The sequence below is a fragment of the Lates calcarifer genome, linkage group LG17 (genome assembly GCF_001640805.2).
Source record: "Lates calcarifer isolate ASB-BC8 linkage group LG17, TLL_Latcal_v3, whole genome shotgun sequence".
Taxonomy (NCBI): Eukaryota; Metazoa; Chordata; class Actinopteri; family Centropomidae; genus Lates; species Lates calcarifer.
The window spans coordinates 20,745,646-20,769,113 of record NC_066849.1 but is presented as its reverse complement, the minus strand read 5'-3'; the positions used below and the strand labels follow the sequence as shown (position 1 = coordinate 20,769,113).

Below are 23,468 nucleotides of genomic sequence, written 5' to 3'. Positions count from 1 at the left end.
CACATCACTTGAGGTTTTTTTCTGGACAATTTTGAGACAGTAATTAGTTGGTTTGTTTTAACAAATGTTAGATTAGTTGATAAATTGAAATTAGTGTTGGTTGTAGCCCTCTAGTTAGATAGTTTAAACGTGAGTGTTTTACATCTAAACAAGTGTTTGAACACTCTGTTATTCTCTTTTGACTAAAGTCTTGTATGTCTTTCTCATTCTGTCTTTGTAGGAAGTCCATGAAATTCTGAAAGAATATGAACTTAAGTACTGCTTTGTGGATCGCAACAAAGGCACAGGTAAGACTCACACTTAACAACACATACTCACACATACTTGTACTTCTATACTTGTGAGGACGCTCATTGACATGATACATTCCCTAGCACCTAAACTCTACCACCGCAATGACTTGCTAAACTACAATAGTTACCCCCAGCTCTAACCTAAACCTAATTCTAAACAGCACTTTGAAGAAGCAAGGATCTTACACAATGCCTTGTGTCCTTTGTCCTCACAAAGATGGATGTACAAGAGAACACACACATACACACCAGTGTAGATTTGCTAAAATGAACCTGTAAACTAAACCTTAAACATACAGTTGTCAGTAAATGTCAAATCTATATTTATAACAATAGTGATACCTACAGTGTGGGTGGCATGAAGCATGACTGAAACATTGTAATAGTTACAAGTACTGTAGAAATAGTGTAGAGGTCAGGGTGGTGGACAGTCGTTACTGTTTTCAGCACAGGGATTGTGATTATGATTGTGGTTATGACTGGTCATATTTAAGTTTAGGACTACGTGAGGATTTTGTACTGTCAGTTACCGGTCAAAAAAAAAAAATGATACGATAAAAAACGATAAGAGGATAATGTATGCTGTACAGATTCTAAAGCCCAAATAGTTTCAAATAGTAAAATCTGTTTTTACAGTCTCTGCCCAAGTCATGGGTGTGTGACTTTTAAAGGTGCTATATGTAAATTCTTGCTATTGCTACATAGCCAATGTTAGCATTAACAGCTGTTTACTTACCAAGAGCGTCAGCCATCATTGCATTTACAAGACAAAAGGTTAGAATACGCCTTCTGGACAGCACCACTTCTTCATCTCATGTTGGACTGAGGGCAGACTGGATGCTACAGTTACTCATTACAAAGTGGTATTATGAGCCAGGACGGGTTGGGGGCTAGCTGGTTAGCATGCTTTCTTTAGTGGAAGAAAAGAAGTGGTAAAAATAGCAGCAAAACAAGTGTTAACATTGCTTTTGCTTTCCACGGCTTTTTGTGCTGAACTCACAATATTTCTTCTAGACTGGCAAGTAAACAGCTGTTAATGCTAATGATAGCCACATAGCGATAGCAGAAACTTACATATAGCATCTTTTAAAGCAGTAACACAAGTATGTTTTTTGCAAACTCTTGTTTTGGACATATTTTAAGTATGATTTTAATCTTGCCCCAACAATTCTTTATAACATAACTGTGCTCATTTACAAGAGTTTTCTCTGTCTTCCTTACCTTCTTAGTACATTTGGTCCTCATAAGTCTGGAAATACAAGAACCCACGCACACGCACACGCACACGCACACACACACACACACACACACACACACACACACACACACACAGAGAACAGGCCCCCTGCCCCTAGAGTGTGTCCCTTTCCAGGGAAATCTTACATAGTGCCTATATTTAGTCCGTGCAGCCAGCCAAGCACCTGAAACATAACGCTTTTAGAGAGTAGAGGGGAGCTGTAAACAGCTGAGAAATCAAAGCACCAGCCTGTCCAAAAGGTTAATGCTGTTTTAGAGCAAATGAGAGCCTGATGAAACACGGGCCCTCATCGGACCAACAGCCGTGGTGCTCTTCTAATTAGGCCGCTGTGGTGGCGTTGGGTGTTGAACTCTGGTGTACTGAGGTGGGTGGAGTGGGGTGAGAATCCAGTGTCATGAACATCAGGGGATGTTCAAGACAAAGTTTAATTTTTCCATAACAAATTCACATTGATACCATTTTCCTATCTGTTTCTTGCCTCTTCTCCCCCTCTGTCTTACTTTATTCTCCATTATCTCTCTCACACTTGCTGTCACTCCTTCTCTGACACTGTCACCATCACTGTCATGCTCTCTGTCGGTCTCTCCCCTTTCACTCAACACTTCCACCCTCCCTCTTTTTTTATCTCTCCAGCTTTTCCTCTGTAATGAAGTACCACTCATTTGATTTCAAGGACTTATTTCAGCAGTTTGACAACATAATGTGGCAATGTCTGAGTGTCTCAATATTAGCTCTTTGAAATAAGATGGAGAATGTTTAGAGAGGAATTTACATACGTCTTCAAAGAGCTCTGTCAAAGGCCTCAGGTGAAAGCGACATCAGTAGGGAGGTTTTTCTTTTAGGTTATTTTTCCTGGCAATATTGTCATAAATTTTATTGAGGACCCTGTTAAGATCGAACATGAGAGCAGAGGTGTGGCTGCTGGAAGCTTTGTCTGTTCCAAGGCGAGAGCAGGTGCTTTCACAGCTTGTTGTTTTATGCTGTATGTTTGAGCTTGAAGTTGATCAGCGTTTCAGGAATGTGTGGAAAGTTTCTGTATAGAGGAAGATTGGCTGGATAAGGCAGAGAGAAGCAGCAACACAGAACAGTTTGAGATCACATTTTCTCCAACCTGAATTGCCAGAAAAATTTGAAATTGCTTCTAAGGTGGTTCTAAAAAAGTGCTTGCTTGAGCTTGACCCAAGCCCGAAGCTTTACATAAGAACCTTACTTCCTACACAACACATTGTTGGACTGGTCATCTGGTTCAACTCGGGTTGCTTAGCTCTGCTTTGGAGAGCATTTTCAAATTGACATGACAAACAGATTTTCAGCATATTGTATTGTATTTGACTTAAGCTCCTACTTGCAGAAAATATTTCATGACCTTGGACACTAACCATGGTTAATCTTAAAACATTAAACCTTATTTGGTATTTGTTTGTGGGCTCTGCTGGAGCTGGGCTGCTGCCTCTTGAACGATTTCTGTTTAGTTGATTTGGACAGTTAAGCTTAGTGACACTGCTCATTAACTCTTTCACCCTACTGAAATAAGTACAAATGTGATTGTTTAAGGTGGGAAGCAGCTTCAGCCCACACTGTGGACACTGTTCCCTGAGCTGGTATAAGTGCGGTTGGAGATCCCCGACCGCTTCAGTTAGAGGTGTTGAAGATTGATTTCAAGCCTATGTAGCTTTTCACATCTGTGTGTGTGCATGCATGCGTGCTAATGATTGAATATTTTGCCTTGATCCGGTAACCCCCTGGCTTGTCGCCTCTTTACTTACCCTAAATACACAATTCCTTCCAACCTCAGCTCCTGTGGTTTTATATTTAGTGTGTATTCGTGCTGATGTGTACATGCTTGTGTGCAATTTCAAGTGTGTCATAACAAATGTATAGCTGTGTTTTTATGTGTTTTATAGGGACAGTAGCATTGGCTGTGTGTGTGTGTGTGTGTGTGTGTGTGTGTGAGAGAGACACGACAGTCAGCTTGAACTCACCAGCCACTGGATCAGTTTTCATGGCAGCTGGATAACCTCACCCCAACCAAGTGTTTACAGTCTGACTCACCCTCGCCTTCCTCTCTTCCTCTTTCTCTCTTTCACCTTCTCTGTCTCTCCAGTATCACAGCTTAGAAAATAACAAGCTCTTCTGTTTCTTTCTGTCTCTGCCATCATGCAACAGTTGAAATTTTTGACGAGTAGCACTTCCACGAAAGAACCTAGACTTTCGACTACGCTGTTGGGACCACACAGTAGTGTATATTTTCCGTTGTTTACCAGAAGGCGACAATGCCAACATCGCAGAGATCCACAGTGTGTGTGTGTGTGTGTGTCTCTGTGTGTCTGTGTCTCAGATTTTTCACTATTCAGACTTGCTGCATATAGTTTTGACAATTTCCACTCGTGTGAGGACAGTTTTCAGCAGTAATTTAAATCTTGCGAACAAGACAAAATGTATTTGGGGCTGAGAGTAAAATGAAGTTGTTAAATCATATTGTGGAAAATGTCCTTTGTCCTGCTCTGTTAAATTAACAGGTGTTAAATTAACAGCACAGTTAACAAGTGAAAATGTGAGAGCGTTCCTTCACTTCTGTATGTCTGTTACTTTCATGTGTCAGTGGCTTTCTGGTTCTATTCCTCTCTGCTTCATGAAAGTGGGATCCTTGAGATCACTGAAGCTTTTTGAGCAAAAGCTTTCTTGCAAGGAGCTCACTGCTGAGGTATTTCAGAGCTGCATTTATGAATCACTTATGAATCACACTGTGTGCAGTGCTGTGGTATCATTTGCCTTGGATTTTGAATTTGTGTTTCACTTTCTACTGTTGGTACTTCATGTTTTTTTTGTTTTTTTTTACTGTTACTGTTGTTGATGCTAAACCTTGCTAAACACACAGCCCTTTTATCTGTTTATTTCAGCAAAGCCACTGCTGCTTATCATTGCTATTACTAATTCACTGCCTGCCACCGGATTCTTAGAAATGTAAGCTTTCCTGAACAAGATACAGTCTGAATTTCTTTTGTGGAGTATCAGCTGTTGATAAAGAGTAACTAAACAACACTTGAAAATGTTAAGTACTGCTTCATTAGCTGTCAGAGAGACACACACATTTCTCTTTATAGAAGGATCACTGATTATGGGACTGAAAAACTCATACCCTGAATTCAAGGTTAGCTTTATTTAAGCATTACTGGCTCTATCCTTAGTCAAAGAATGTATTTTAACATAGAAGATTTTCTCTTCATATGAACTAGTTTCTATCTAAAATCTTGATTTCCTTGACAACCCGATTGACTTCAGACTTGGTGAGTGTGATGTCGAGGACCCAAACTGATGTCGACTGTGAAGTGGTTCTCAAGAAATCTTCAAACATTGCTTTTCTACGTGTCATGAAAAAAAGCCAGATGCCAGGGTTTTAAAATATAGGCAGAACTCAACTGCAACAGCACGTTCTTCTGTGCCATCAACCAGGTGCTTTTGAAGCAGAGTGGTGCGACCAACTCCAGTAATTAAAAAAAAAAAAAACAAGATGACTGACCACACACTGCATCCCATAAAGGATTCCTTGGTATTATTAACCCCTATCAACAGGCACGTTCTGACTGGGCACTGCACTAGTCTTCTACTTAATAGCTCTTGATGTTAGCAGTGATTAATAAGATACAGGACTCCAGCATAGAACAGACACTAACCTGAGAGTGGGGCTGGGTTTTGGCTCACTGTATCAGCAGGTGGTGAAGGGAGAGACAGGGATTGACAGAATGAGCGTAATCAATCTCAGTTCATTTTGCTGCTGAGCTCACAGCAGAGAATTAGTCAGGTAAAGTAGCTTTAGCTCTGCTAGGTAATCTGTTCATCTATCTTCGAGGATGTAGCTGGCTTTGATGTAGTTTGTTCAGCTTTAACAAGGCAGAGGTGATCGTCAGGTCAGTGAGTTCGCTCACTTTCCCCGCGAGGTAAATTGGAAAAATGTTAAATTTTTTATGATGTGGGATTATTTGCCTACAAATCATGCTGCACGGTTGATAATCTTTCATCAGATTCAAACTAGGCGCACTTGAAGAATTAACACCCCTCATAAAATTAGTTTAACAGATTCTTGTGATAATAGAGAAAATATTGAGCCCTGTTGCACATTTTGTCATTGTAATGCAAAACACAGGTGTTATCAGTCAAATTAGCTTAAAATATGAAATTGGTTTTATATTGGTTTTATATATCTTTCTGCTGTTGTTATCAGCCCCTAGGCTCTGTAATAAATGCATGATGAAATATTAATCACACTGAGATAATGGAAGTTCCCTTTGTGAACTCTGTTTTAATTTTCCCACAAAGGTGTTCCAAAATGGAAAACATTGTTTGCTTTTTGGTAATTTATGGAAAATTTTATTTTACAATGGTAGTCTGCATTACACAGAAATAATCAGTGTGTGATTAGTCAAGAAAACGACATTTTGGTCAAAACATTTGTGCCAAGAAATGAACAAAAACAATGAGGTAAAATAAGACCAGATCCAGGAAGCGTGAAGTAGAGAGGATGTGTCCCCACAGAGGCTCTGAACTACATTCAGACCTCTAACATCAAGAGACTGTTGTATAGACGTTTGTTCACCAGGTCACACACAGTCCACAGTCATTTTTTATTGTTATCTCCAAACATCAATTCTGGTATTTAAGAAACCCATATGGGTCAGACTCTGCTGTCGAGGAGGTGTGGATCAAAAATGGCACCATCCCCCCCAGGGAACAGAAAATGGTAATGTGGTTGTATGTGTGCAGACAGATTTTTATAATTGATGTGAAATGCAAAAGTATTCCCTGAGCTGAGTGTATCTCACATGCAGACACAGTTGAGCATGCACAGTTTTTTTTTTTTTCAATGCTAAGTTGGTCAGTTGGGAGTGTAAGAGTCCTTGTGTGTGTTTTAAATGTGTGTGTGTTTGTGTGTACTTGGGAAGTCCTTTTAGAGACGAGTTCATTGTAAGACTGAGAAGACCGGTTTTACACCTTGTTTGATTTTCACTATCACCCATCACTTGTGGCTGATGGGTGCATGTGACCCCATTGCATTTCATGTATATGGACTGAAAATAATGACCCCCATTTTAAAACTCAAACTGACTTGAAGCAAAGTTGTGACCATGTACAACTATTTTTAACTTTGTGTAATTATAATAACCAAAACCAGAGCTTTATTGCAAAAAAGAAAAAAATGACAACCCAAATATAGAAAATGAAATTAATTCTATAATTTTCTAATCTAGAGAAGTAGAAAGTTGAAAAACAAGTGTTGCACCATCTTTTAGTTTTACATTTAGTTTACATTTATCATGTGCAGTGATGAGTAAAAATCAACTTATCATGGACACTGTTATTTTTCTTACTACTTTGTTTTACTTTCATAAAATTGGCCATTGTTCCTGTCAAGAAAACTGAGAACTTGTGTAGCTTATTTAGAGCCATGGTTCACCATATCCTTGTTGGTTTATTGTGTTAAGTAAATGCAGTCAGTTTATAATATGTGATCATGATTTTTGAAGCTGTTCCTCTCGACAGACGTACACTATAGCTTTATTGACACTGAATTTTTGAGGCCAATAATAAATTGTGTGCCAGAGAACATCAAACCTATTTAAAGGGAACCCTTAAATTAGTTTAAGGGATCCTTATCAATTACCAGCGGAAAAATAAACCTGTCTGTGCTTTCTTGCAGACAAACGATAATGATTATACTTTTCACAGATTCACTGATCTGACCTTTTCTCACTGAGGACCCATTTTTAATATCTGAACTCAGTATTTGCTGATATGGAGTACCACTCCAATATCACTGGACTCTTTTTCCAACATAAGAGACAGATAAAATCTGTTACAGCTACCTCATTGCATGGAACCCACTGGGACAAATAAAGCTGCATTATTAGTGATGTGTCTGGGGCGATATTGATCCAGCTGATCAAGCTGGTGCACCTGTATTTCTAAAGTGTTTCAAACATATATGTACCTTCTCTGTGCTTCAATTTGTTGTTACTGTTCAGCTCAAATATACACTGGTATATCTTTAATAAGCTAATATTGGCTGCTATATTGGTCAGGCAAAATTATTGACATATACTGAATGAGGAGGAACTTTGTTTGGCTGTCTCTTGAAAAGTTCTTGTGTATGATACCCTCTTCTGTAGTGGAAAATTGCTGATAATTAGCAGTCATCTTATTAAAACTCACATTTGCAACCATGTTTGTAATAGCATTTAAATTACTTCAGTGTTACAGTCCTTTTCCTTTAGGTGTATGTAACCAGCGTCTCCTTGGATATAGGTGTTAATTACTCTGAAGATAATTCTTTCTGGATACATTAGCAATTGACCTCATGGTAATTTACTCATAGTATACAATTGTTCTCTTCGTTTGCTCTAATTGAATTTCCTTCTCTTTAGCAAGAGAGATTACATTGATAAACTGTTGTCCTCTGTCTGTCTTATGTTTCCTTGAGGTGTTTTTCTCACTGTTAGTGTGGTAACTAGCTAGTGGAACCTCCTCTGGCTCATTGCCGACCTCAGCTCTAATTGAAATGTACTGCTCAGAACAGCTTTGGCATACATCTGCACCTCATGACTGTGTCAGTCCACTGAGCCAGCCTCCACTGTTGGACTTATTAGGTCATACTGATGGGAGTGTTTATGCCTGTGTGTCCTGCAGTTCACATATCTGTGTTAATGTGTGTGTTTAAGCGTGTCCCACTGTGTGTGTGTATATGTATCTCCGTGTCTCCATTTGTGGCTTTGCTTCGGGCTGTCGCTTCAGCTCTTCGACTAATGATGATTTTTCCTTAAACACCCACCCTCCCAACACACACACACACAAGGAGAGTATCCACTACCTCTGCTGCTTCCTCTTTTCTCCTACCTGCTCTCTTTTTTTTTTTTAACCAAAACACTTCTTATTGCCAAGATATCCCCCCAAAAGGTATCTAATCCTCACATTGTCCTTTGCTCTGTGCCTCCTTCGCACATATTACTCCAGCCTCTCAGTCCCTCCTTCCCTTACTTCTCTCTTTCCGTACATCCTTTCCTCACCATTAGCAAATTTCAGGCACTTTACCAGCTGCTTGTTAGCTGGCCCATGGCCCGAATTCAAAAAGTTAAGCATCCATCATTATCAGTCTCCATGCCCACATTACTATCTGGTGGGATTGCCAGCGCTGGATAAAATCTCATTTTCAGAGCAGATTATAAGTTGGCTGCTGATTTGTTCAGATTCAGATTGCAGCTCTGTTAATGTTTAATTTAAATTTTGGGCTTCACATCCAAAACGTTTCAATTCACCTGTTGCCAGAAGCTTTTTGATAAATGACGGTGTGTGTGTTTGTCTTTGAAATTGGTTTGTTCACTGTGCATGTTTGATTTTAATACTTTCGATTTCTCCCTTGATTTTCTCAGAACAGACCAAACAAAATTCATATGCAAATTCATAGCCTAATGAGTTTAAATTATTTATTTCTAATTTTGAGATCCTATCTTACATGATCCATTTCCACCGCCAATCATTTCGATGGCCTCAGGCAGCGATCCGTGTCATCAGTGTTAATCATCTAATTATTATTTATATCCACAACTCATTTGAGATCAGAGACCAGCAGAAAGGAAGTGTAGCTTCACAATAATGTTCCTCAAGAGCAAATGTTGTTGGTGTGAAAACTGTTTAAAATGCTGGTCAGGAAGACAGTTGACTTTTGGGCAAACTTTACTTTTTAAGTACTGTATATTTAAAAAGTTTGAGGCTTGTTTTGGTTTGGAATCAGGTCTCTGCTGTTAAGATTGAATGCCAGAATGACAGACAGGCAGCTCGACAGGCACACAGATGCACACATTTACATATGTACCCGCAGACAGGCACATGAAGCTGTCTGCCAGCACGGTTAGGAATCTGCAGGCATCCATCCATCCATCCAACCAACCAACCATTCGGTCAGCTAATCAACCAGGCACAGCAAGCTAGCCGCTTCCATATGACACCACCAGTCCAGAGGTATGTGTACTAATTCGGCAGTACTGCGGAACCAGGGATCTGGGAATACAATAGCGAGGGTTATCCTGGGAATCCCTGCTTTTCAATAGAGGCCTTTGTGTTTGTCGCTGCGCTGTCCAGTAATGAAGACAACATATGCTGGCAGAAAGCTCATTGGCCCGTTGCTTTGTGTGTGTGACGGTGTGGACAAAATACAAAAATACACAAGCTGCGGGGGGAAATATGGTCCCAGTGACTTGTCCTGTAGTCACAGAAGTAACACCATCCATCATTTATACTTTTCTAATGGCACAAAGTTGCAATGAAAACACTCATTAAGCTGTTCTTTGTTCTTTTTTACTCCCATCTTCTTTCCTCTGGTTGTGTTAGCATCAAAAGGCTATTCTTTTGCCTTAATTGTTTTCACAACTTCTCACAAAGATGAATATCTTTGTCTTTGGGTTGCTGTTGGTTTGTGCTTTTGTATTCTGCTCTGGTAATGATGCTGCTGAATGGAAAGGTGATTAGCTGGGCTGATAGTTGTTTGTGATGTCTGGGAGGGTGCATTTAGTTTAGAAGTGGAACATGGAAGATGACGGTCAGAAGAATGGCTGTGGTTCACTGCCTGGGGTTTCTACAAATGTCTGAATAACATTAAGCTCATTACATGCAGCACCACAGCTCTGTATTGGAACCAGCCTCAAATATATTTAAATATTTAAGTATTTATCAAGCGTGCTTCCTGTTTCTGCTCATGAACTCCTTCAATTAGAGAATTTTAACCTTAATGTACCTCCCTGTACATTGGTTGTTGTTCATTTGTTAGAGCGCATTCATGATTTGCAAGTATGTTTACCATTTTGAAGCTTTTGCTGCTGCATGGATGTATGTCCTTTTTTTTGGTATTCCTAGTGCTGTAAAACAAAGGCAAACATTCGACTTGCATAGAGAGTAGGGAATGATGGTGTTTTCCTTATACATCATTTATGCCAAGCTTCTGTTTTTGACTGCATGAATCTGCTGAAGTTGTTTTTTTCCTTCCAACACAATTAAAATTCTTTTCTTTCACATTGACAAGAATTGGAATCAGGATTTGATAAGAATTTGAGGCAATAGGCAGAACTTGAATCTAAATCAATAAAAAGCAAGCCATGCCTGAGCCTAAACATCACAAAATAATAAGTCATCATTTTGACAACATCATTACAGTTCATTACTTTTTTAAGATTTAGAGCGGCAGAAAACACAGATAATAAGGATACATTAATTTAGATTACTAAATAAATAAATGAAGAGCTAGGAATATTTTCCTATTATAATAGTCATTAATAAAATTGCAATATACTAACACTGACAGATTTGCAGTCTCTCATCGGGGTTTTCACATCAGGGTCCTGGGCCTGGATCCGAGCCCACTTGACCTCAAGTCCAATATATTTGATCAGTGTGAACACTTTGCACTGCACTAAAAAAGGAGCTTTTGAGTATGGTTCATGTGTACTCCGGTACAGTTCACATCAGGTGTGAAAACAACTGTACCAAACATGGAAGCGTACTGCTATTTAGAATGTGCAGTGTAGTTTTTCTCTTGTTCTTCTTTATGTTTGTTGGCGTGTGTATCAATTGTAGTCTGGTACAGGACAACAATACTAATGTGAAAAGCTGAGCAGAGCAGCAGGGGAGTGGAGGTGGGGGGCAGTCATACTCCGGCACGGTACGAAGCAATTGTACCTAATATGAAAACACCCTTAAAGGACGAGTGAATTTTGATCTGTCTATTCACCACCCTACCCCCTCCCGCCAAGAAATATCCTTACACAATGTAAGAATGTTATAAAACTATATCCTCATTTCAAACACACCCCATGTTCCTGCATGGTTATGTAACTCCTGTATCAACATCCATAATTTTTCTTTGTAATGACAAAGCTGAAGAAGGTTTTTACGTGACCAGTGTTCTGAAGGGAGACTACTCATGACTGTGCTTCTGCTTTACTGCACATTAAGAGCAATTATTCAAATTAGGGCATTAGTAAATGGAGTTGAGGATTTGGCTTTTTAGTAGAGCAAGACATGTGCCTTTATGTGTTCTTGTTTGTGTGTGTGTGTCTGTGTGGTGTTCTCACAGGACCACACAACACCAGCTAACAGAGTCATTATGAGACTCACTGCTCTTTTTCTATTCTTCACTTTTTGTTCTCCATCTTCCTGTCTTTAGTGACAGAAGCCGAGTCCGTCTAATTGCTTCCCTGGACAGCAGCTTGTCACTGCTCTCTTTCTTTCTTTCTTTCTTTCTTTCTTAATTTCTTTCTTTCTTTCTTTCTCTCTTTCTCTCTCTCTCTGCATCTCACTCCTCTCCCTCCCTCTCTTCCTCCCCTCCTCTTTTTCTTTTTCTCCCTCTCTGTCATCATCTGTCCATCTGTCTCCTTGTGAATCACTAAATGCAAATCAGCACAGGCCACGCAAATGTGATGCGGCTGTTATCTTTGATCACACAGAGAAAGAGACACACACACAGGCCCCTGTTACTGTACCTCTTACCTCTTGCTGTCAGGCTGACTGAATATGTGAATATGTCACATCATATTTCGTGTTGGTGTGTGTGCTTTCCCTCTGTGTGTATCCTTTATTCTGAGTGTGCTGTGGGCAGCTAATGAAGCGATAAGTACCCCCACGCACATGCCTCAGCTTGTTAAAAAAAACTTCACCAAGAGAGAAGAACAAGATGATGATGATGGTTGTGATGGTTCTCTTTTCTTTGCTGGTTCTCCCCAGCATTATAGGTCCCTACCTTTTGCTCATTATAAGGCAACTGTCAATTATGGGACCCAAATTGTATAATGTTGGGACAAATGTAAAACGGTAATATAGATACACCAGAGGCTGCCACATTGTTCCTGTACATCCAGAAGTCTATGCATATTATTATCAAACAGTCTCTCAGTCATGTCATTGTAGATTGACATACGCAGCATACATATTGATACTGATTTTAATGAACCTACCTTCAGTGTAATCTGAAAGGTTTTTATATTACTGATTCAACCATATTCTATATTTCAAAATATTTCCTTGCAGACAGTTGTGTAGGGCAGTGGCTCCAGACCCCTGGGCTACAGACAGGTACCAGACTCTGGACTGTAGTTGGCTATTTGTGTAATAATTACCAGTACTTGCCGTGGTCTGTGTGCGGCACCTTTCGTCATCACTTCCTGTCACCTGTCCAACAGCAGTATAGTGATTTTTGAATCTACATTTGATTTACATTCAGTTTGTTTGTGTTAAGATTTTATGACACCATTTTGCTCTGGGACATTATGATGGACATTTTTCACAGTTTCCTAAAGTTATAAAGACCAGACAATCAATTAGATAATCATTAGTCAGAGCCCCAGAATATAGTATATATCCCTGAAATGCGGGGTGATGCAGATGTCTCATTACCTTATACTGTGTATTAACCCTCAGGTTTCTCTCATCAGTAGCTACAGTTGGTGCCGGCGGTGTTTGTCTTATCTGAGGTTCACACCAGTGCACATGAAAAATTCACAAATCATAAACACACACACACACACACACACACACACACACACAGCGACACATGATCTCACTCTTGTGGTTGAATGCTTTTGCACGGATATACACAGATGCCCTTGAGCACACATGTGGAGGACACACTCACAACACATACTGTTAAGGTCTGATACTTGGGGTCAGTGTTATCAGGGCCTTCAGCCTTGCTTTCTGTGTTTAAGGAGTGCACAGATGCACACAAAAGATAGGGGCTTATGATAACCAGCTGACCACAGAAAAGAAAAACACACATTTATACACACACACATACACACACAGCTGGTGTCTTCAGAGTGCACCAAAAGAGGAAGTATACCTTCTGTGCCTCCCTGAGGTATTGTCAGGATACAGTTTTGAATATTCATATTTTCTTTTTTGTTCCTGTTTCTTTTTTCTTGTCTTTCATTGTCGGTGTGTGATGATTGATTGTCAGTGAAAGAAATAAAGGACAGTGAGACCAAATGAGCTATAATGTAGTTAAAGCATTCTTTCTGTTGTACTCATTTAAATGCTTTAAATGTATTACTTAAAGAATCAAAATGTCATCAGTTTGTCATTAGAGAAATCGTTTCATTGTTACACTGATTCCCTTTATAAGCGCAGTTTCTGAGAAAGCGGAAGCTTCTGGTCTTTGTGGTGTGCATTGTTTTTACAGGTGTTAATATGAGTGTTAATTCAGTCAAATGAGACATTTTCACAGGTGCATGGTTTCACTTCAACTGAACACGCAGTCAGTTTATTGACTAATTGTTGCAGCTTTAGATCACACTAAAGTTTAAGTCCACCTTCACATGGTGACATGTTTTTGAATATTATTTGCCAGTTTTGTGATTTAAGATAAGACTTAAGTAGCAACAAGTGGTTGATAAGTGAATGGACAGAAAGTGAATTGGCAGCTATTTTGATAAATGAATAATTCCTTTGAATTAAAAGTGGCAGATATTCTCTGGTTTCAGATTCTCAATTGAGAGAATTTGATGCTTTTTATGTCTCCACACCAATGATAGCCATCGCCTGAGGCATTATGTTTTCAAGTTGTCCATCCCATTCTTGTGAATGTGACATCAAAGTGATTTCTTCAACTTTGGCACAAACGTTCACTTGGACTCACAGATGAACTGCTAACTCAAAAATGCATACACTGATTATTATAAAATATATTAAATTCCTTCAAAGTCTGAACTAGGTATATTATATGAGTATGGACGGATGGATGGATGTAAACTGCAACTTGATTGGTTGGCAGAGGCATACAGCTGCGAGGCAGTTATTCTAGATCTTATCACATACAATAACAGACTGAATCTTTGGGCTTTGATCTGTTGGTCAGACAGAACAAGCCATCTCAAGATGATGATATATAACTGATATATTCACTAATTTGGACATTAGCATCAAATCAGTAAAGAACATAACTGTTAGTTGCAGAATTACATTTAAGGTATGTGGTTATCACAGTTCATATGATCATTCTTTTAAACTTGAGTCTGAGGAGGAAGAGTGGTAAAGGAGAGTAGTATAAGCAGGGAAGGAAGGAGAGGAGGGGAGAGGTGATGGACAAAACATTTTGAGGAGTGGGAGGTGGTAGAATGTGAAGGAACTGAGGTGATGGATAGAGGATGAAGGTTAGGATTGGCTAAGAAATGACAGATTGTATGACTAATAATAAAAAAGGGGGACAGATGGAGGAATGGCATGATAAGAAGAAAAATGAGAGAGGTAGAGGGATCTGCTAGAAGATCAATAGATGATGAATTTGTGATACAATGGCCAACAGGGGAGAGATCGCTGTTATTTACCGTCCAAACATATTTGCAACTGATGATAAACTTTCTCAAACTCTAAGCTGTTAGAGCAGCGGCACTTGACTTTGATCATTTGTTCAAACGACTGTAAATGTAAAACAAAAACAGTATTGTTTACACTCATGACTGTCTTTTCACTAGAAATGCAAAATTCCATATGCATACTACAAAACAGTATTTAAGCACACAAAACCACATTTGTGAATATGTTAAACGATGCATCCATTTTTAGAGTGAAATGTTTCAAAGAGGGACAGAGTGGCTGTTTGAACAATGTAGCTGTGGGCGGGCTGAGTGGGCAGCTTGTTGAAGAGATGCAGAGTGTTAGGTCCACTCAGCGCTGCCTCTTATGCATCTCATCCATCTATCTGTTTCTCCATCTCTCTGTCCATCTATACATCAAACACCCACCCACCAACCTTGCATACCTCAATGTAAAAATTGGAATTCTTCTACTACAACTGATAACAACAAGAACAACAAGCACATAAAGGTCTCACTACTCGTAAATATTAATATTTTCCTCTGTAAAACTGCTAGCTCTGGAAGTGATATTATTTTTGGGAGCTATGTACCAATGTTACCTTCAGATTTCAAAACTTCTTGTCTGAATGATCACAGCATCTCCACAGTTGTTAGGTTGCACATACCCACTGGTGTGAGTGGTGGTATTTTTTGACATTGCAAAACTAGATGAGACAAGAGGAACATCTAACTGATATGCTTGGTTACGCTGTGGATGTGTGAAACTTTTCCATTGTCTTAACGACCTCTGGCCAGGATCAAACATACTGCAGCCTTTAGTTGGGTTTGGAACAAGAATACAAAGATTGGTTTTCAACACAAAATAGAGAGAACTGAGATTTTTTTTTTTTTTTTTTTTTTTTTTGACAGTTGTCAGGAGTTTTTGTTCTTTGAGGAATAGCCAGTTGGTGAGGAGTTGGAGAACATTTGTTTTTGAAAACTTTGGTTTCATTTATGCTGGAAGAACAGGGCCCTTTTTTTCTGACAAACCCTATAAAGCGGCATAATGTGTGAAATAAACTGTAGAGGCAAGTAGAACTCTTTTCTCTTTACTTTATACCAGGGGTGTAGTTGGGACTATTTTAGTTGAGTCCATTGCTGCTAAATGAGGTTCAAGACAAAACAAGGACAAGGACCAAAAAGAAAATTGTACCTATTCAGTGCTCTTCATAGTGTTTTGTGCATACAACTACACATTTGAAACCAGTGGTTGTTAAACGAACACACAATGAAAAACAAGCATTACCTGGTCTAAGAAATGACAGAGAAGAACATTTGAAAAGAGCAGCCTGCTTTCCAAAAAGCAACAAAAAAAGGAAATTGAACTTGATCAGTATAATAAGCAGACCAGTAATGAAGACTAAGATAAGTCCAACTCAGAACACGACACTGAGACAAGTTGAGAGACGCTGAGACTGGACTTGAGTGCTACACCTTTGTGTTTCACTGTTCATCAAAGTAAATGAGGCAATGATTTACTGATATCCAAAGTGCTACATGCATTGCTTTTGAAACATCATTGCATAATGAGTCTTTTTTTTTAAGCAATACTTATTTCACAATGATTAAAATCTATTGAAGCAACACCTGAAGTCCCCTCTAGTACTGCCGTGGAAGTGGCTGCAGGCTGGAGGACTGTAGGGGGTGAGGCACTGATGGATGGAAACGGTAGGAGCCCAGAAACAGAATCAAGAGGAGGTGGTGGTAGTGATGGAGAGGAGCGTGTGGGAGGGCCGACGTGTTGGAAGACAAAGGGCTCTGAGGATGAGAGGAGCGCTGGAGAGAGAGAGAGGGAGAGAGAGCAGAGGATGAGGGAGGAGGATACAGCTTGTCTGAAGTGTTTACTCATGTAGATACTGTGGCAGCGAACGGCGGGCAGGAATAAAGCCACAGATGCAAAGGAGGATGAGGATTTATTGGTGCTACACAACTAAGAGCCACTATCAAGGCTGTGTTTTGGCCGTTTTAGCGGGTGTGTCTGTTCTATATTTCTAGACATACTTGCTGATGGTATTTTACCACAGGTAGTTGATGCTAAGATGTTTGTCAAAAGAGCCACTTAACATTTTTCCACTCTTGTCTAGTTTTCTTTATTGTTATCATTTTAAATCAATATTTGTGGAATCTCTTTTGCTGAGGGACAATGCAAATGTTTGGCTAGCCTTTCAGATCAAAGCTGTTATCCCCTCAGAGATGATGTTTGCTGTGATCTGAGGATTTATACACTCTGCAATCCACAGTCAGGAACATCCTTGGGGGCTTCATTGTTAGGATGATACAGATGAGACTCAGCACTCTGACTGGTGTGTGTGTGTGCGTTGAGACGGAGAGAGAGAAAGAGAAATTGATAAATAGCAGAAGAGCAGCAGATCCAGAGAGAGCTCATTCTTCCTGGCCTGTCGGTGCTACCTCACACGCAGATAATATAACCTTGGTTCAGGTTGAAATTGCAATGATGATGTAATTTCTAAACATCGTCCACAGCTCCCATGGTTTCCTCTTATCCGCCTTTCATCTCTAAAGCAAATTGAAATCTTCAACATCATTACTCAAGCAACTTTTCACCTTTAACAGAGATGAGGATCTGTGAAATGGATAAAATTATAATTTATCACATGATGGCCTGTAAAGGATAAAGGTATCATTAAAAAAAAAAAGATGACTTCCAGGCTTAGTGAAATTTCTCATTTAAATTGTTCTGAAATGTTGCTCTTGGGTCACAAGTTTCACCTTTACTTGAGAAATTATGCAGCGTGTAGGTTGTAGAATTTTTATTAAGGTTAAGATATCTGTTATTTGTATACTTTATTTTTGAGCTTTGACAAGTTGATGTTTAAGAGGCCATTTCATTTTAGTATGCTAACTAATGAAAATGCAAATTTGATAGTATTTTTGTCTGTGTAACATTTATCGTGTTCACCATCTTAGCTGATGCTGCATTGACATCATCCAAATCAAAGTCAGACACTCATTATTACTGCTCCAGTATGACATGCCTGCTAGCATGCTACCATTTGCTAATTAGCATAAAAACCAACGTACAGTGGAGACTGACGGGAATGTAATTGGTTGTGCAGGTATTTGGTCATAAACCATAGTATTGCACAGCTTCATGTAAGTGGTTATATGATCAAAACAAATGTGAATTGAACTTCGATTCTGGAGCATTTTCCCCCTATGTTGCCCGCTGAGTTGTATATTTCCATGAGACTCCTCTCTCCACCTGAGACTTTCATCTTTGCCTTGGGGCTGAGATGAAACAGCAGGGCCACCTTGCACACAGCATGAGGACCCGGCCTCTCGAGTTTCAGAGGTCCGCTGCGCCGGTTGTAACTCCCCTGTTTTTAATTAGCTCCTTCAACGGGGGAACGTGGCAGCAGAATTGCAGCCTTCGAGGTGATTTCAACGGAAGATTTCTTTTCTTTTCCTGTGCCCCTACACACTCCTCATAGGAACATGGGGAATAATCGACATGTTCAGAAGCGGAGACCCATAATTAAGACGCTGGCACTTTTGTGTAATTTTTTTTTCATGTTTTCTCTTTTCCTTTTTCTTTGACAAAGTTCACTTGGTAGCCCACTCAGTGATTGCCAGCCTATAAATTATATTATTATTTTGTAAGCTATTTAAGAGTCTTAGAGTTCTCCCTTTCACTGCTGGAGAAAGTATTGAGCAGGATTTGATGTCAGCCCCCGCTTGTCGGGCTGCACTCTGTCATTAGAGGCAACAGAGAGAGGGAGAGAGAAAGCTTTAGCATAAAACCCAAACCATATTCTCTCCATCTCCTCATAATGCCTAATGTTAGGTAGCATACTTAGCGGGTTAAAACCAGATTAGGCTCTCAGCTTAGTGTAAGAGATCCATTACAGAATGTGTGAGTGTGTGCATCTGTAAGAGTATTAGATGGGGTTTGAGGTAATTGATTTGGGTGGAGGCGGTATCTGAAGACAGACAGAGGGAAAAAGAAATGGAGATGGAAAAACTGGGAGAGAAGTGGTAGAGAGAGAGTCCAAAAGACAGACCGGCATGCAGCCAATAGATGTGAAGAAATACAGCGGTCAGAGTGGAATAAGGTGGGAAGAAGAGGCAGCATAAGACAATACAGAGAGATCAATAGAGATACACAAACACCAGGGGGAGAAAGCCAAATACAGACAAGCTGATAGATGAAGGTACACAGAGGTGGGGATGGATTCTCTGTGTGTGAGCCCGATCCTGACCTTGCGTTAGATCTGCCTACGATGATGTTCTCTGTGCAAACTAAAAGACGCCTGTGAAGCAGATGTCCCAGTTGTTACTCATTTCAACATCTTTTTGCTAATATTTTCCATCCAACACTCCAACACCTTACATGATCTGCACATACACCCTGTCGTAGATGTCTGCTCATACAGAGCAGTTCATACTGTGACTTGAAAAGTCTGTCTACTTTTATTTTGATAGATTGGCGTGGTTGGTATGTAAATACCTTCTGTAGCTTTGATGTAAGATAAAAGAGGTGGTGTTAGTGAGCAGGTCAGTGGGAGCGTCCTGCATTACAGATGTTGTTAAGCCACCTCCAGATCTCATCTGTTCACTATTGAAAACATTTTGATTTGACAGCCAACACCTGAGTAGAAAGGGAATGTAGTGCATGATACCAGCACTGAGACAATGTCCAGATTATCCGTAACTTCTTAAATGCTGAAACAAATAGTTGAAAATCAACTGAAAACAGTCTTGATTAATCATTGAAGTTGGTTATCCAGGAAAATTTCTTTGCTGCCAGCCTCTGAAATGTGAGGATTTGAAGCTTTTGTATGTGTTGTATCTTGTTGTAAATGTAATATTTTTGGGTTTTGGACTGTTAGTGAGACGAAACATCGTGTTGGGAAATATGATAGACAATTTTTTTTATTATCTTCTCACATTGTAGACTTCTACAATTAATTGCTTGATCAAAAAAATAACTAAAGGTGCAACCTTGCCTACCTATATACCCTAACAAGATGCATTTAAATTTCTGTGCATATTTGGTTTAACGTTAAACTTGCTGGCAACATATAGGATTACTGTATCTAGTGTAGGTTTGACACCTCTGTATGACACAATAAAGCCTGTGTGTGCCATCAAGCTGTGTCTTCAAGGAATATGACACCAAAATCTGTGTTTTAAGAAAAATTTACTTCCTCTAAGCTTGAAAGGTGGCTATAAAAGTAGCTTGCTCCTGTACAGAACAGCTGCTCCATTTGCTGTGGATTTACAATGGTTTTCAATAATGACCCTGAGTCACATCCCAAAACATCACTAGAAACTTCTCAAATCACTCCTGCAGCACAATCCACCTCTCCGCTGTTGATTTGTATGTTCATTTTGCTCTAAACAGTTGTCATCTCTCTTCAGCAGAGCTAAATTCAATACGTTTGTATTGTGCTGTTGCTTCCTCATTGCTCTGAGGCTCTGTTTTTGAAATGGCAAATTTAGCTATGCTGATGGGAGGATTGTTTGGAGCATACTGAACATAGACAATAATGGTAGAAAAGTGGATTATGACTCAGGAGTATTTTTGAGAACTTTTTATTTTCCTATCTCTAGTTTTGAAATAGTTTTTGCCGTGCCTTCAGGTCAAGCTCTAGTATTAGCATGCTCTAAACATTTCACAACCACCTTTTTAATTCTACAGGTACAGAGAATTTGACTCTTGAGGGAGAGTTTTCCACGTGAGAATTTGTTTAAATAATGATTGAAACTGAAGCCACGTAACCAGCTACGACTGAGTAATCGTAGTTTGCATTGGTTTGGTTCGATTGAAGCACCAAAAATCACTCATCGTTCTGATGTTTTTTGGCTGTGTTGCACCCTCATTATGAGTGGCAGAGACACCAGCTGCCAGTGTTTTCATTTGAATAATTCAACAATCACTCACTCAGTGATTTGTGGGCCTGGTACCTAAACTTTAGCTTTCAGCTTTCCATTTCCTGTGGGGCCAGACTGTGTGTTGTGCACTCCGTATCAAACATAGAACTTGGCAATATGTGATGTTACTTTTGTCGCTGAATTGTTCTGAAGGTGTTCATGGTGATTTAAGGCCTGGAGCATTTATCCAGAGTGTGTGAATCATCTCTCATTCCCTTACTTAATTAATTTTTCTTGCTCTTTCAGGGGGTTGCTCTCCACATGTGACCACAGAACATATACACATTGACTCAGAACAGGCTCAAACACAAACACATACACATATATTTATGCAGATTGAGACGTGTAGGCTGTAAAAGACCTGCTGTTCAGTCTGCAATAGCTAAAAAAAAATACTCAATTTCGCCCACTTTGAGTATAGAAGCAAATACCAAATTTGCATACCTGTTTGATTCGTCACAGTGGTGAAGGCGTATAATGGTGCCAAATACCCAGGGGGTCTTTTGTGCCCCTTAGAGGTCAGTCCAAAAACAAAACTTGGCAGTTATGACAATTTTGGCCATAGCTTTCTATGTGCTAGTAATATCTTTTGTTCACAACAACATTTTATGTCCATTTGAAGCTGGAAAAAATTGTTTATTTCCTGCTCATTATGAAAAACGAAATCCAGATTGCAATATTCCTTATATATGAGTGTGAATTGTAGGATACAGTGAGCTTTATCTCCCTGTATGTACTTAATATCACGTTGTCCAGGTTATCAATCACTGTCTTGGGCTCTTGGATTTGTCATTCAATACAGACTGAATTCTTTATGGAGAATTATCTCAGTATTTGAGGATGAATCTTCTTTGGTTTTGGCTACCTCCATTATAACACTAACTGCTGGATTTGGCTTCTCTGTCTCGTCACCAGTAATGGAAAACAAGAGCTACAAGTGATCCTCCACACTACCATTTGTCAGGCTTTCACGTTCACTTCAACATGTAGCATCATTTTAGGGACACATGAATGGGGTACTTAAAAAATCAGTCATGATCAGGACACTTGTGTGTGCAAAAATACTCAAAGACTGCCTCTGCTTTCTTGTGACTGATGATGTCCATAAATATATATTGAAAACACTGTTACTTTAATTGGAATGTTATCATATCAATCACTATGTCACTATTATGTTATTTAATTTTGACTGTATCGTCAGCCCCACTGACAACAGAGCAGGCAGTGGATACAATGGAGTCATCAGTAGTAGTAGCCAGTTCATACATTGTAGTAGTGGACATGTACAGTAGTAAAACCCTAACACATGGATAGCCCTAATACAGGATTTTGGGGGGCTGGTAATGATACTGATATTTTAGGGGTTAAAATAGTAACCAATAGTCATCTAGAAATGTACTGGCCTGGACATTTTATACTTGCCACTAGTCTCTGATAGCGAAACTACAGAATGGAGCTACCATTTCTAAGCATATCTTTGGCATTTTCCATACTTAAGGGACTTAAGCCAACATATATACTGATACTGATATGTCTGGGCAATTTATCGTTCAGGCTCTATTTTGAAGTAGAGTGGAGTACAATATGTGCATTATTTTTTGGTCAGGATCAGCACAGGTTGGGTTGGAGCTTTGATAAAAGACATAGAATTGTTTTCTCAGACAGCTGGATGACCACAGGTGGTGGCTCTGCATGGACAAAGCAGCATTGTCCTGAGGCACGGTGATATTTTCCTCCAGGTCAAAATTTCATAGTGCATGGCACACCTGTCTTTAGTTGTTGAAAATGCAATTGGACAGATCACTCCAAAATCACACAGACTACTTTTACTGTTTCATAGTTTGACCAGCCTAAACCTGAGCCATGGCTAACATGGCACTGCATTATATCAGGTTGTTTTGGTTTCCTAGTATGAAAAATTTCCAAACTGGGTGAATCTTGTCCTGTTTCACTGTACTGTGAATCATTAATGCACCTGATCTCCTATGGGTACAAAGAAGTGACGCAATTCAGTTAAAATCTTAGCACATGTTGCTTATCACAATACATTTGAATTACATCCCCATGGTTACACAAATAGAATTTTTTATTTGTATTTGTTGTATGTTTTATTTGCCCTTGCCTACAGTCTCTTAGTACAATACCATTGCTAGATGTTTACAATTCAAATGAGGTCTGTTGTCTGTTGTCTGTTGTCTTTTGACACTTTGGGCGCCAGTAAGCGCTGTAGTTATGTTTTGTTGAAACTCAATGCACAACCATTCTCAGCAGTGCCTATTGTTAATGGGCCTTCACACTTTTTTATTGTTGATATAGGGGATTGTAACTTAATAGAAAATGTCAAAACCTTCTCCGTAGACTTCCAGGACATATAGTAGGTTTTGTCATACTTTCGGCAAAAAACAAGCAAAACTACAAAAACAAAAAATCCAACACTGAGCTGAAATGGGACTGTTTGTTTGAATATAGCTGAAGATTTCAGTTTCAGGAAAGCGAGATCATCCTCTGGAAAGAAAAAGAGAAAACAACATAAGGACTTGCACATAAGAAACATTAACACTCGTCTTAAGGCATCACAATGAAATCACCAGTGTTATGTCATTGTTTAAAAATGCTACTTGTACTGTAGTA

At 39.4% G+C, this 23,468-nt stretch overlaps 1 protein-coding gene across 2 annotated transcripts in view; it reads left to right on the top strand.

The window, feature by feature from the left end:
* The window catches only part of raver2 (ribonucleoprotein, PTB-binding 2), a 93,964-nt gene that overhangs the window by 25,436 nt on the left and 45,060 nt on the right, over window positions 1–23,468 (top strand). For both annotated transcript variants that reach the window (XM_018696477.2, XM_018696492.2), the window contains exon 3: window positions 221–287. In XM_018696477.2, coding sequence (XP_018551993.1) covers window positions 221–287 — 67 coding nt within the window. The remainder of the gene's footprint in view (window positions 1–220; window positions 288–23,468) is intronic.